Genomic DNA, 16,798 nt, shown 5'->3' on the forward strand with positions numbered 1-16,798 from the left:
CAATCTATCCCTGCAGGAGGAGGAACTTATCACAATGTAGTTACCACACAAACAGCAGGTGTTTGTGAAGTTTGGAAAAGTATAAAAAGTTCAAGAGTCAAGACTTTAAGTTATCATATGGGAATGACCTGGATATGGAATGTGGTCATTGGAAATAGTATTACTTGTACTGTAGAATGTGTATACATATTTCAATTGTTAAAGCTAGTTTGTTAATTACCAAATTACGTAAATTAAGCGAAAATCTTGGCAGAAAATTATTTCAATGGGATAGTCACCTCTTTAAGTAACATTCCATACTTATAATTGTGGACTTAATAGAAATGGCTAAAGACAAACATGTCTTGGCCAAATTTAAGTAAACTGTACATACTGTACAGTATGCTTAATTAATGCACAATGAATACAAAGTTCTGTATGTAAAATGCACAAAGTCAAAAGGTCACATTTTGTACAATAGCAGTGTCATCTATTGCATTGTGACAGTACACATGTAGAGACTCTCCCAGAATTGCAATTTTCTATTATCATGTACTGTAGGGCACACTGGGTGGTACCATAAATGACTCTGTCTTTGTGGTAGGTTAACTAAACGAAAATTGAGACCAACTAGACATTTAATCACTAGTACAAATAATATCGTGATCACATTGCACACTAAATTATGAACACAATATGAATAAATCCATGTACATCCTGGAAATATTTGTCGGTTTTGAAAGCAAAGCCTGCTCATTTTATCTGTTTATTTTCTTCCACATTGTGCCCTTGGCCTGATAGTTTTCTCCTGTAAAATCTACAAATTACATTTATTCTGATTCACTGCTGAAAGCTATTTTGGTTTCCCATTGTTTTCTATACTTTCACAATGAACTTCAACTAAATCATAACAAATATACTGATATTTGTTCAGCTGCCTGCATTGATTACCATGGCAACAGATTTCAATATTACTTCCATCAGCACAGTATGATGATATCAAAGAAAGTAGGAGATAGAGAATTTACAGAGTTAAACTTGAGTATTGTAGTTCTAATATTATTGAGACAATTAAGGTCTTTCATGTACAGTGTGTGGTAGTGTACATAGCTCTTTACTATACAAATTGTGGCTTTTGGGTTCCTTATGTGAGTAACTTGTTAATTAAGCATGTACAGTAATAACAAAATATACACATGTATACATCCCCTTGTTAATTACCATAAAATGGAATTTCACAGAATGACCATTTACAGTACAGGTACAGTAAATGGGTTCATACAGTGAAGTGTGCACAGTTAATTATTACATGCTTGAGTGAGAGTCAGTACATGGTACAGTCAAGAACTTGCGACTGTTAAATACATACAGTAGGCCTAATGGCACAGGTTGGTAGGTTTATTGGGGTACGATGCATAGAAAGTTAGCCATTTTAGAGGGTTGTCATGGAAGCTGGTTGATTGTACAAATACATTCAATCGGGTATTGAAGGAAGCAAATATAAAAAATAATAGAATAAAGGTCTAGTTTTGAATTACAGTACATTAAGAAAGAAGCTTTTATACAAACAAAGAATATGCAGTTTACAATACTGAAATACACAAGCAACTAGAGTTGAAAAAATCCTTACATTGCTACCAACAAATGACCATTGCAAAATATCTGGGTGATGCCTTGTTTCCTTTCAGTTCTAAGATTTAGGTCTTTGGTAACAATTTTAACAAACTTCAGTATTATTCCTCGAAATATGATTGTTATTTTGATTCTTAGATTTATTCACCAATATCTCTTCATAACAGATAAAAATCTTTCAAATCTACAACTTGATTATTGGAAATGAAATTTACCTTTTCAAGGTAATAAATATGAACTATATACATTGTTACAGGATTTGAGTATGGAGTATACATACCTACATCTAGCAATGTGTATCAACCCAAAAGCTAAACTTATACATAATGTTAGACATTTTATAAGTTGTACTGGCAATTCTGTATGCATGTAGCTCCACATTAATTAGTTATCAAGTGACCTACTGTATAATGCATATCTCATAGTGTGTATTTCAAGTATAGTCACTTGTTTTGAACTCTGTAAACTGTAGTGTTCTTGAGTGACTTAGTAATTATGCTTTTCAGCCTTGAGGGTTAGGAAATGTATTGATTTATTGAACATGGTCAAGTTTTTTCGGAAGACCTGGATAGAATTGGTTGAAGTGTTCTACTTGTACCTGAGTGCCACATGGGTTCCAAAAAAGTTGTAAGTACTTTAACCTTATATGTAGGATTGTACATCTCAGGTACAATGCTACACTTATAATAACAATAATGAAGTCTGTCCGTAAGTCACCTGAACAAGACCTTGATGACCACAATGATGACCACCACAGGGAGGACAAGATGACCAATATGATGACCACGACCAGACGACTGGTCACCAGGACCATGGGGAAAACCACGGACCACGGCCACGGCAATGACCACGGCTACAGAGACCAGGACTATAGAAGAAGTCCACATAATGCTTAATCTGATTATGTGATTTAAGCAGTCTAAACAAAGAATAAATTAAATTAATGATCAACACTTCAAAACAATAAGATTCTCTGAATTTTATTAATTGACTTTGGTTAAAAGGGTTCTTGATAACTGTATCAATGTGCAGATCTATTTTATCACCAAAGTGATTATGATAATCGTTTACAATTTAGGTACACAGTATTTTTGGATTTCAAGAAATATTCACAACTTTGTACAGATTACAGTAAGTACACTTTGGTGGATGACTAGGTATTACAGTAGCTTTTTTTTTACCTTGTTTCTTAAATCATCTACACTCTTCTTGTTCGACCTAAATCGTTCAAATTTTCATGAGTACTGATCATAAGCATTCTGTGTTTTTTCCAAGTTTCTATTACTTTTGTTTTTTTCCTTACAACCATTCTTGGCATTTCTTCCATCAACAGACAAATCCTTACACAGTATTAACTCCAGAAAGTTGAGAGACTCTGACACATCGCCTTTTCCTATGGTTCCAGGGAAAGGTGGAGACGATTCCCAAGAACTGCTGGTGATATATAACAGGGTACCCAAGACTGGTAGCACCTCCTTTACGGGTATCGCATATGACTTATGCAAGGGAAACAACTTCAATGTACTCCATGTCAACACAACCAAAAGCAACCATACCAAAAACGACCATGTTAATTCAAACTATGTTATGTCAGTACAAGATCAGGTTGGTGTCTTATTCAGTCCTTGGTTTATATTTTAATATTTTATGTACAACCTTCTATATTGGTATTCCAATCAAGCTAGCCTGCAAAACTGGCAATATTGCAAAAGATTCTCATCCATGGTCCTTTGAAAACCTGGACAACTCTCAGAAATTTGAAATAACTTCCCTGGCCTGGTAAAGAACATAATTGTGTGAATTTATGAAACATGACTTTCCTTTAAGTTTGTCTTATGCGATTCTTCTCCCCTACTGAATATTTGCCTAAAATAGGAACAGACTTGTTTCTGTTGAAAAGGGCATAGAAGTTGTAATTTTGTGATGGAAAAGTCATGGCATTTTATTGTCAAGAAGGTTTGTGGAGTACTCTGTGCCTTCTATTGTAGGACTCAATAAGCCAGTTCAGAGATACCAGCAGCTTATTTACGTAACAGGCCAAAGGGTCAACTGTGAATAGTTGCGTCACTCCACAGCCTGTTTACACACCACACACAAGCAGTTGGGAGTCTGACCCTGTGACCTCACAAATTTTTACCGATTTCTGACTTAAAGAAAATTAAATCTTGCCCACTAAACAGAAAACTGGAACATAAATTTCAAAACGATATTTCTTTAAGATAAACCTTCAGAATCAAATACCTAGTTAACTTTAAGTCAGTTTAATTTGAAATGAGTAACTTACGTAGAGATTTTGGAACACAGAAACCACAGGTAATAGTGACCCTCAAAATATTGGTCTGGTAAACTCTTCCATTCAGGAACATTCACGAAAATACGCCCAAATCCTTTCATAACCGATCCATTTCAAATCCATTCGGAAAGAAAGTAAGGAAAATACAGACAGTCACAGATCTATTCAACACATAGGCCCAAGCCGCTGTATAGCCACCATTTTGTGATGGAAACAGCTGTCTCAGCAGGGTTGCACGGCAACTAAATGCTCTCCCCTTCTACCTTGCTGCTTCAATTTCTGATACTGAAAGTTGGGCTCTGACACTTGACCTCTCTATGGTCTTGGTTGTTTAATATGCGTAACTTGGTAATTGGTTTGGACATAATCGACAGGAAAATGTGTCGAGGATTTTAAGACCAATTTTGGTCAGGTGGGATGTTGGGACAATTATGAGTAAGTCATGAATGATTTTCCACATGCAGGGGGGGGGGGGGGGGAATCCATTTTCTTGGGTGTATTTTTCAAATGATAGCTTTTTGAATTGGAAAGTCAACTTCTCACCATGCATGTTCTAGGGACAATGTAGCTATAGGGCACTTCTTAAGGATATTTAGATTTCAGTGAACCAGGAAGGATGAAGCTGAGTGTTTAAGATGTGGGGTGGTGGGGCGGGGCAGTGGTGGGGCGGGGCAGTGGATAGGGGTTGGTGGTGTGGTGGGGGTGCTGAGGGGTATTAAATACAGCAAAACAGCCTGACAGGTATCAAATTCTGATTTTAAAACAAAATTGAACTTAATTGGCCAAATGACTACAACTGTACACAAAAAATACAAACAAAATCTCTTCTTTAAACAATACTTTTATTTTTGATGAATAGCTTCCTTTCTTTGAAACACTGTTATACTCTGATAACAGAATTGTCACCTCTCATCAACCCACAACAGACCACCACCACCCCCCCAATCCAAAATGAAATGTGTAAACATTTGAATGTGATAAAGCATATGAAAGCAACTAATAGAATGAACCATCAAAGTAAAGACACCTTGAATTGAAAATGTCTGTCATTATGGGCAAGGTACACACAGTACTATTGGAAAGGTTTGGTGGAAGTGCAAAATTGAAAGCAACAATCTTTGTGTGATTTTAAGATTTAAACGGCTTAGGGAATTCATAGTGAGCACTTACATTTTGTTCCCATATCAGTTTAGTAAAAGTAACATAATGATAATGGTAGAAGAATATGAAGGATGGAATATGTGGAAATAATTGAAAGAATGCATTTAACTCCCTTAAAACATAAACCTTGCTCCAAAAACTGCTTTCTCATAAAGCTTTGGTCTTGTTTAAAAAGAATATAAAGCAGAATTGTTATGAAAAAAACACTGGTTCTTGAATACCTCTATGGAGATGTTAATGGTTTCCTAGTACAAATCCAACTACTACAGATTTCATTAAAATTGGAATAACTAAGGTGATTCTTGTTACTTATTGCTGTGTAATTGAAGAAGGGACAAGATGTTCTAGTTACATAACTTAAAGGACAGGAGACAGCAGTTTTAGACTTCCACATTTTAACTGAGCGTGACCTGAACCAAAAACAATAGGGATACTGTACAAAATAAGTGAAACCATACAAAGATGTTAAACATGTTTTAAAGCAGCATTATGCGTCCTTTTCTATGGTTCAACCTCACTGATTCCACGATGTCATAACCACATACATTATTAGCTTATCTATTCAAATCTTACTTCAAATGGTGGTATAAACGTCGAAAAATTTACAATTTTCAATTTGTTTTTCTCCAAGATATTTTCCGTTGGGATCCAAATACACATCGCCCATAATATGAAAATTTCAAAGCTACGAACATCATTGGCCAATACGTAATACAACACCATGATTGATTTGTGTAGATTGTCTATGGCAGTTGTACCAGGGAGCTGTTAGAGTCCAGCTCGCTGGTTGTATTACCAACTCAACGTTTTGAATCTATTTTTAGCAACGGCTCATAACTAAACCTGCATCTCTGATTGGTTGAATTCAAACTACTGTAGTGGGTTGGGGAACTGTGTGCGATAAATATTAAATGTGTAATTTGCCGGAGGACACTTTTCTCATTATCTGCAAATGTCCTTAATTACTCGCCAATTAACGCTTTTGGCAGGGAAAAAACTTGGCTATAATCTTAGTTTGCTGTTTTGTGATATATGTAAAAAACTTGATGGACTTGTCAAAAAAGTGGAAAACGGCGACAAAACGCAAAATGCTGCTTTAATTGTAGAACATGACATACATACAAAGATAAATTCATACAAACATACTTTTCATATGCAAATATATGATCAAGCATATAACCAACCACCCCCCCACCCCACCGAATGAAATTAATTTGCCTCAATTTTAGTATTTTCAGTATCAAATAATTGGGACCACCTCATGTGCAGTAGGAACTAAACCTTACAATGGTAGGATAATATTCCTGTATAAACAGATGTCAGGTAAAATCTTCAAAATACTTACACAGTTCCAACTTGGCATCCAGCATCACATATTAAACATACCATCTTGCCTGTTTGCTGGGGTGTATGGAAATGTAAATAAAAAGTTAAAGGCACCTTACTGTAGTCTGTAAATCGAATTTTGATTCAAATTACATGGTTGGCTAAACTCCTGACTCTGCAAATTTACAGCATTTTCTTGACTGAGTGAAAAAGCCTTAGCAGTCTTAGCAAAATAATGTATACCCATAGGTTGGATTCACTATGTTGAAAAACTGGTATTATTTTCACAAAGAATGGAATAATCTGATCAATCCATCTGTCTTTGCAAATATGGGCAGAGATGTATGGAAACTGCAATGGAGAAACTGTAGGACAGGGGATGCAAATTAATACAATTTTAATGGATTTGAGATGTTGAATGCCGAGTTGGAAGCTTAAATGCCGGACAGCTGCCATAAAAATTAAAAAAAGAAAGAAAAGAAAACTGTAAATGATCATGACTACAATTCAACTTCAACCAATTCTTCATCATCAAACATTTCATGCTCAGCAGGAAGATTAACTTCTTCATGGTAAATGTCCTCATTAGAATAACTTGGAGGAGACATCTGAACAATCTTCCCACACACTGGGATCAACTGTTTAGCCACACTGGCAGAAGGTGTTGTGCTTTGTAGTAGAGTTATTTCTGTACTATTTTCTGGTATCGATCTGTCTTTGCAATTGATAAAGAAATAGCATACAATCATTCTAAGGCTGATGAAACACCTCATCCTTTTACTGATAAGTTGTTAAAGATAGCTGGCCCTAGCCCCAGTGAATAATGAGAATTTCTCCAACCTTGCAAATAATCCACCATAATATTACTAGGCCTGGTACTACTTGTTAACTTCTAGCAGCATGGAGGGCTCATATTAAAAATGCATGCACTTAAGGATTTGATCAAAGGAAAACCCAAATCATCCCATTGCATGCTTTTGTCATATGTGAACTGTAGTCCTAGTTCCTCAGAAATGTAATGATCACAATTTGTTATTGTGTCTATATAATATTATAAACATAGCTAATGGTTCACATGCACCGACACATTTCAGTATATTTGGTTATTCCAAATATAACATCGATGTATAGGCAGCTAGGGGTATAGGCCTAATTGTGATTTTGCCATGTACACATGCATGTGCTCAACTAGAAGTAATAGTAGTAGCCTATAGCACGTCAGTGGAGTTACACATACACTTCCATGATACAAATATTGATGTAAAATCAAAGTTCGATTTCAACTTCATGATTTCTACTTCATGAACAATAATGAAACTTTCTGATCATGTATAATAATTCGTTCCCTACATAGAAAGATACAATCTACTAGATTATATGTTCTAATACGCAAGTGGCACAGTTCCAAAAATCCTCAAAACTTACCGCAATCCGTATCCAACGTTTTCGACACAGGCACGGACTACCGTGTAAATTAATAATTCATGACATTGTTTGCATTTCTGACGTTCGATGTAGATATATACATATTTGGCTGTATCCTTGCTTAATTTGGAACTATTTTTTTTGCACATATGCATATTTGGTGACATAATGTTTAGAGAACCATTCACAGACTTGGACACATATATATATTCGCGTAGTTTCTGTAACAAGCACTTCCGGGTCACAGAGCTCTTGTTAAAGTTTTGCAATAACGGTCATATACGGGTCACAGAGCTCTTGTCAAAGTTTTGCAATAACGGTCATATACGAGGTCAGACTCCCAACTGCAACAGGGTTGTAAAGTTCCAAATATCTATTGTTATCTGTACTGAATATTTCTTATTTTTTTTGCAATGGAGGATGAAATATCAATCGATGATATTAAGGTATTGATGGTTAAGGCTTTGAACGACTTTCTAAGGGAGTGAGGACTTAAAAGAATTTGTCGGACTTGTTTTCGCTGCGAAGAGATTGCCTCAGCTTGCCCCAACATTGCAAACAACAGGTACTACTTAGCGACATAGGTGCAGAACCTATAGTATGCATAGTGCATGAATTTGATATGCACTGGTTGTATTAAAGGTGAAAGGATTTGAAGTAAAAATTTGATATAAATTTGTTATCTCATGATCATTCACATACAAAACAAATCTTGAAGAGATGATTTTTTATCGTAATAACATGTTTTAGTAACAATAATATGACAAGCTACGACCATATTTCCCATGGATAATTCATTGGTGCTAAGTTGCTAACTGTCTACATCTTCGCGTAAGGGAAGCCTCGCAAATCTAACCGCCATGTCCAGACAGGCCAAAATCTCGCACCACTTGCTCAGTATGCATGCATATTGGTCCCATGGCTGAATGCACACCAGCTGATGGCCAATGAGCACAACGTCATTACAACACAAAGCTGCTTAATGTTCACAAACAATGAGCAAACTTGGCCAAGTAAGCGGATAAACTTTGGCGGTTTTGACAGTCAGTAGAGCTTTAGTTTATGTTGCAAATTGCCTTATAAACTACAATCCGCCACTGTCAAATGTCCGAGATTCAATACTTTATATAATTCTTGCGATCTTCCATGTTATCAAACCTCACAAATGAAAATTCTTGGTCATTTATGAACGATCGTGACAATTGGCTACTCGAAAGTTCGTTAAAAAAGCACATAAGTATAGCCTTTACCTTGGCCTGTACATTACTAGCCTTGATCAACGAGTGGTACGTAGCTATAAAGTGAATCAGCCATTGCATTAAAAATATGCGCCCCAAGAACTTCGGAAAACCCGTATTGACTTACCAAAAGTCAAGCTAAACAATAATTAAGCTACGCCACGCATGTTTGCTAATTACAAAGACCATGGACTGTAAAGTTGATCTCTGCATAACAGTAGTACATCCCTCTAAACCGTGGATAATTTTAGTGCCAGCTAACTGCGACACAATTTTAGCGAATAAACAAATGGTTAGGCTTGATTTTCTCATTGACTTAATGTGTTGTTAGGCTGCCATGTGGTTAGAAATATAAGACATTTATTCGGTGAGAATTTTAGTGCAAGCTTATTTGCGATATAAGTTGAAGCGTACAAGCACGGGTTAGACTGCTCCCATTATTTTTTTGTGTTGTTATGCGATCTGAAGAAGTGCCACATTTTTTTGCTCTACAGTCAAAATATATTTTTCATCTGCTAGGGATTTCAGGTCTTGTTCTTCACATGTAGGATTATGCTAGAGCCTTCGTATGTTAGACTCGAGTTCACGCTAATGTGCATGTGTACAAGAAGTTAGATTGTGATTTGTTTTCAGATTTTTTAGATTTTTAATTTAAAAAATTCAGGAAACTTGTACTTGCAAAAATACAACAAAAGTTATTGTACCCACTTGGCCAACTGGGCAAGAAAGAAAATTATCTTTATAGATTCCTGCAGTATTAATTCACATTTCCTTAATTAATTTCACGGAAGTTTTGTCTTTGCAGAAGAAAATATAATATGGCCTATAAACACACTATGTTTGCGGAACGTTTGGACACCTTCTGACTCTTAATTAAGAGTGCTCTTTTGTTCAACTCGCTATTGTGTTCAAATCGGCTTAGTAAAAGCTTGACCGTGGCTGTGAATGAAACTGTATAGCGTGGAGGTTAGTTTGGAAACAGTGTGCACTCTAGTGTGACTCATTATCTGCTTGTGGCTGTGCTCATTATAGCCGCCACAACAACACAGATTTGATTCACAAATGACCCAAAGTGGAGGTCAGGCACATAGATTCTCACATGTGTAAACTGTTGCATCTCTGAACAGGCAATATTTTATCTTTCTTTCTGAATCTACTGTACCATTCATTTCCAACGGTCGTATTCTCTGTTGTGCATTTTCATTTTCTTGAATATAATTGGTCGTTGAATGGAGAAGCGTGACTATAAATGATGCTTATGAACTAGTTACCAATATCATGAGAAACTTGATCAAAGTCTACTTAGAAAGCTGCTTTAATCCCTATCAGTGTTTCCTTCATGCATGCTAAGCCTCATGATGTGTGTCCTATAATTACATATTCAACAGTGCAACTTGATTTATTATACACATGCTGCACACTATGCTCTAATCTCTCTTAACTTCATCTGTCTGTACCATTCATTGCCATTCCTTAACCTAATTGAACACAAGAATTTTCCTTCAGGGAATTGGATAAGTGCTTTATATGTGTAGTTTTACCTTCACACATAGTTATGACCACTGTGTATCTATGTTGGAGTGACATATGCACTGTCAGTACTAGTTAATATGACCCAGATTTCAGATTGTGGCAGCAAATCATATTTTGTTAAGGCTGTTGAAACTGTTATGCAAATTTATGGTTTGTTTAGAAGGATGAAGCACTCCCTAGCATTAAGCAATTTAAATGGTTTTGTGAATAACGTGCATCTCATTTACCACTACATGGCTATAAAGCTTGTATTCCACGAGTTATAACCCTAAACATTTTACACCCAGTGCTTGTTGGATGAATCAAAATACCTTTCATTTGTCAGCAAGTTTGTAATCATACTTTAAAGCTGACTTGGATATATGGCATTTGCCAAAATTGTATCTTAGTTGTAGTTACATGTTAAAATCAATATCCTATGTAGATTGATGATACAGCCTTGCAATCGATTTAGTTGCACAAAGTTTCTATGGGTGGGCATGGGGGAGTGGGTAGCGTTGTGTGGTAGTGCAAATTTCACACAACCGGTTGTGCTGCAACATGAATCCCGGTATCATAACTATACTACCGGGATTTTCTTCAAAATATCATCTATGGTTCAAAGCACTTAGTTACGAGACTGTCATTGTCATTCATTCAATGGCATAGGCTAGGCCAACTACATACTCTTACACACACGGTTATAAAAAAAACATCCAAAATAACACGCTATATTAGGGCCTTTATTTTTTAACATGCACTTTCAAAAAGGAAAAAAGCACCCCACACCTTCATTAAAACTCGACATACGCTATTAGATTAACATGTTCGCATGTGGCTAAAACCTGTAATCCGTACACAAACAGAAATTGGGGATTCCCCACTATTCCATGATATTGGATAGGGCAAGTTCCAAAGTTCACAATGAAAAGTTTTCAACTGTTATCAACAAGTCACCACATGTTTGGAACTTCAGACAAGAAGAATGTAACATAGGGGCTATGTAAATATGGGATTATAAACTACATACATAAGAATAGTACAGATTAATTTATATCGTTAATCAGCTGTTTTTTCTCCAGAAAATATACTTTTAATATACATGTACAATAACCATCTTCGTACAAAAAGTTCTTAAAAATTAGAAAAGTAGCCAAAGATAGTTCTATAACTGACATTTTGGAACTCTCAGCAATAATAACAAATCCATTCCATTACAGCATCAACTCTCAAGTACCGTAATTTCAGGTCAGAATAATTCAAATGTGATATCCACAACATTTTAGCAGAAATAGCAGAGGAATACTTTTTTCTACGTTTTCGTTGTATTATTACATGAAGGAAAACTATGAAGTGCATGTGCTGTTGGTTCTTTGTTTTTGCAATGGGGCATAGTTTATTCCTAGCAATAAGTACAATGATCTATTGCATAACAAATGTTCATGACAGTGTTTCTAATTTGAAGGAATACAACTTTCTAACATTGTAACAAAATATGTGTGCTTACAAGGAGCATTAGGCAATGAAGAAAGGGGAGGAAATGACACCGTTATCCCACCTAAACATGTCTTATAGTTTTTGCACAAAAAATGGTTAAACTGCACTCAAATATTGCCAATCAAAACAAATTTCTCAAATAGAAGCACTTGTTAATATTTACTATACCCAGAGCACATTAGATGTAGACATTCTATGCTAAACCTGCAAAGCACATCAGAAATAGACATATGCTAAACCCACATTTAGCACATCAGAAATAGAAATTCTATGCTAAACCCACAAAGCACATCAGAAATAGACAAATTCTTTGCAAAACCGACTAAGCATACTAGAAATAGACATTCTATACTAAACCCGCAAAGCATACTAGAAATAGACATTCTATGCTAAACCCACAAAACACATGAGAAATAGACATTCTATGCTAAACCCACAAAGCAAACTAGAAATAGACATTCTATGCTAAACCCACAAAGCAAACTAGAAATAGATATTCTATGCTAAACCCACAAAGCACATCAGAAGTAGACATTCTACATGCAAAACCCACAAAGCACATTAGAAATTTAGACATTTTATGCTGAACCCATAAAATATACTCCAAACAAATTCTGTGTTAAAACCACAAAGCACACCAGAAAAACTGTAGAAATTATCTCCTAAACCCACAAAGCACACACAGAAATAGAAATTACATGGTCCTGATATCCATCAAATGAAATGCTAAATGAAAGTAGAGGGTCAACAATTTGATGGAAGGTTTTTTCCCTGGGGCCTAATTGAATTATCCTGGTAGAATTACATGGCAGTCAAGCCATGGGAAGTACCCAGTGCATAACCTTCAGGTTGTCATGCTGTATCACATAGAAAAACCCTTAAAGAGGGGATGAAACAGTTGGGAAGCTGACCCAGGGGTCACCGGAATTTATTAAGCTTTGGTGACGTCACAAATTTTGAATTTGCAGTGGTAATAGTTCACTGAGACATGACAAATAACTCACTGGAAAGCCGCTAAATTACAGGTGGTACTTAGGTCACGGCTTCCAAAGCCGCAGCGACCGATCATCAAATCGACTCAAAAAAGACTTAGAATATCGGAACAAACGCCAAATGTTCACAAACAGTTAGATAATTTCATTCCACACACAGAAACATCCGTTAATTATCACAGTCTGCTTGAAAACGGCCGATCACAATTCATTCCACATGTCTCCGACGTTCGCGGGTGATGTTGGACCACCATCTTTGAAATTTTAACAAGTTAGCATCATATATACAGCTCTACATTTAACACAGCGTATGCGCTGGAATATAACAACACAGAAGTCAGTGTACATACTTCGATTGATTTTAGCAGATGTAATAGGTTTATATAGGCTTTTGCTTAGATAAATCCATACCACAAATGAAAACATCCGTCAAATTTAAATTTGCTAGAAAACAACCCGTCAAAATTCAGTCCACACGGCACTGAGTGATACGTGTAACGAATATCCAGCTCTACATTCAACACGTTTCCATGGTTCCTAGGGAAACGCGTAAGCACTACGTAGCAGCCGATGTTCAAACACCTGGTTCGGTTTCAATTGCACGTTTCAACGATGGTGTGTGATGGGGGAGGTGGTGGGGGATCTCAGACAAGTGATGTGCTTAGCATACTACATCACACCCCTTATGATACCCCCTTATGACCCCACATCACACCGGAGTGGGGTGTGGTTACTATCCAGAATTAGCAGGTGGGCCTATGTATCTAGGTACACCAGATAAAATCACACAAGGGTTCAACTACTTAGTACTAACTAGAGCCGACCAAAGCAGTACCTTTTTTAATATAAGCTTATTTAATTTTCATGTACTGGGCATGAAGTTATTGCCAGTGCTGACAATCACCAGTGGCAGAAGTCAGTAGTAAACTAATAATACCAGCATAGGCCTAGTATTGTGTAGTTGTACTAGCACTACCCTACTTTGAACTGCTTAAGTCCTCCAAAATTCAAGGAAACGACATTGTATTCGTAAACAATGTCTTGAAAGCTAACATCATAATTCATAAACACACGGTCCCGTAATATTAATACACTGCACTGTAGAATACTTATAATTATAGCCCTAGGCTACACACTATGGTAATGTGCATACACATGTACATATGCAATTAACCAAGATAGGATACGTTGATACCGGTGATCAAGAGCACCCTTATAAATGTCACTTTAATTCAACCCAGAACAACTCTGAATTAAGTCCCAATCATTGTTTAATTGTTTTATACCATCGACCATTCTCCCGAATCTTCCAATTCCGAGGAAATGTGCCTTCACCTCTAAGAACATTTGAAGCTTTGACGAAAATGATTTTCTTGAGGCAGAACTAGTTTTCGAGGATATCGGTGTTTTTCCCTATCAATTGAGCCCCATGCAGAAGAATTGTAAAACTATCCCGATGGCCGAGAAGCGTCGCTGCCGATTGAAGTCCCCGAGCAGAACGGTTGGACTACCCTGAACCGAAACTGGTCGGATGAGCATAACAAAACCACCGTTATTAAGACCATAATATGATTTAAATTATCTTGAATGTCGATGATCCTGCTACTTACCTTCGTAGTGAAACTTCTAGAATTTTGTTACTTACAGTGCAAGGAAAATGTGACATTCTGTACAGTGCAAGTGCAACCCTATAGTACTAGTAGTGGTAACATGGTGTCTAGACCTAACTTATACACATTGTATAACAGGCTAGTCCATGTAATTGTATCATCCAACTGTTATGTAAAATCATAACACAACGCCAGTTTAACCACAAAAGAAAAATTGCAGATCTAGTATTGATTGTTTTAAAACCAACTGGCTTTAAGTTTTGTGCAAAATATTAGGTAAACAAAAAAAAAATCGTCATTTGCTGCATCAAGGAGGCCTAGGCTATGGTCATAACAAGTAATTTGGCAATAGTTTAGGCCCACATGCACTTGTAACATTGTGTATGTGTAGTGTTTTGAACGAGTCGTGTCCAAATTCTTTGATTTCTGTCATGTTTTTGAAAAGCGTGCAGGTGAAATCCCTTTTTACTCGTGGTGGAGCAACCTGAAACCACATATCGGCTCGGCATATTTAACAGTTACGAGATAAATTTACGTAAAAACAAAACTCCAAACACCAAATCTCAATTACTACGGAGCACTGCAACAGTGTAATGTTGTGTGTTCTCAGACGTTTAAGAATGTAAACATAGCGTCCCAGAAGTGAGCTGAGTTCCTCGACTGACGTCACGCTGCATTACCGTATATTCAACATTTTTTAGAAAGTTTTTATTACCCTCAAATTTTTGATCGTTTATTTCTCGAGGATGCAAGCTTCGTTTGACACAAATTGGGTATCATTGGATAGCTACGAGTGTATAGAAAACGATGATTCATATAAATCTGTCCATTTCACCCCCTCTTTAAAGCAGGGAGCTGCTAATCTAAGGTTGTACCCTGCTAGTTGAAGGTGTGAAGCTTTGTATGAGCAGGGAGCTGCTAGAGTAGCAGCTCCCTGGTATGAGGTAAAAGACTTGATCATGTCAATCTCTACTGTACTACATACATACAGCAGGGCAATAATTCCAGTGGTTGTGGTTTGCTACTGCATGTTGCAATAATTGGATAACTGTGTGGTTGGATACACTGGAACCAAATCACAAATTCTGTTAAGTGGGGTAGCTCTATACATGGAGGTAACAACAGACTGTTTTACCTCCATGCTCTATAGTAGACCAAAGTCTTTTCTGATTTATAGTTACTGTAATATTATGTCGGGACTTGCGAGATAGATGTACTGGGGTTATCTTGATGCCGTATTTTATGCTTCTTCAGGAGACGTCTCGAACGGAAGATAGAAGAAAACAATGAGTTCTCAGAAAAACAAGTTGACACGATAGGATTTGATTAGTGGTTCGGTATAATTTCTTCTCTGTCGATTCTCTTACAAACAAAATTACAATGATTTGACTCCGTCAATTACGCAATTCGAAGGGGTGATGAAATGGTGACGAAGTGAAGAACTTGCGAGACCCATGTCGCCATTTATACCTTACTCTACCGAAATCCCTCTGCGCATAATCAGAAGGCAGCCAATAACTTGCTCATCCTGCATTAGCTCATGATATAAAAATCATTGGATAAATGACTGATCTGCCCTGATTGGTTGGGAGTTTGGAAGTCCACCCCTTTCTTATGGAAACTTCCATACCACGTGAGAAGAACCTTCTCGAATGTTCTACAGACACATCGAATCTATTTTGGGAAAAGGCCCTGTGACATGATTCAATAAGATAGTTAAACTTCTTGTGGGAAAACTGAATCTTTGACCAAGATAAATATATAAGGGGCCTGTACGGTGTCTCGATGGAGTTTTTCGGGAACATCAAAGAGGCAGTATTACTATTTCATAACATTACCTATATAATAATATTTGAATCACTATCAATGGATGCATCCCCATCTCAAGCAATGTTGCCTATTTACAACTGTCTGCATTAATAAATTTGCTATTTCAAAGAATCATTTGGTTCAGACAACCAAACCTATTCCAGGAGGTTGTACTCTAATCATCTTGGACAACATTAATTAATTGCAATGGATAAGCTGTACTGCAGGTAGACCAAGGGTAAAGCACATACAAATCAACATTCTTACAAATGACAAATAAGCCTTTAATTGAATAATACTGTTGTGGATACAATATGAAGCAAT

At 36.6% G+C, this 16,798-nt stretch overlaps 1 protein-coding gene across 4 annotated transcripts in view; it reads left to right on the forward strand.

Annotated features, from left to right (window-relative positions):
* LOC139964363 (heparan sulfate 2-O-sulfotransferase 1-like) overlaps positions 1–16,798 on the forward strand; it is a 76,079-nt gene that overhangs the window by 7,749 nt on the left and 51,532 nt on the right. For all 4 annotated transcript variants that reach the window (XM_071965912.1, XM_071965911.1, XM_071965910.1 and 1 more), the window contains exon 3: positions 2,945–3,216. In XM_071965912.1, coding sequence (XP_071822013.1) covers positions 2,945–3,216 — 272 coding nt within the window. The remainder of the gene's footprint in view (positions 1–2,944; positions 3,217–16,798) is intronic.

Source organism: Apostichopus japonicus, chromosome 22 (genome assembly GCF_037975245.1).
Source record: "Apostichopus japonicus isolate 1M-3 chromosome 22, ASM3797524v1, whole genome shotgun sequence".
Taxonomy (NCBI): domain Eukaryota; kingdom Metazoa; phylum Echinodermata; class Holothuroidea; order Aspidochirotida; family Stichopodidae; genus Apostichopus; species Apostichopus japonicus.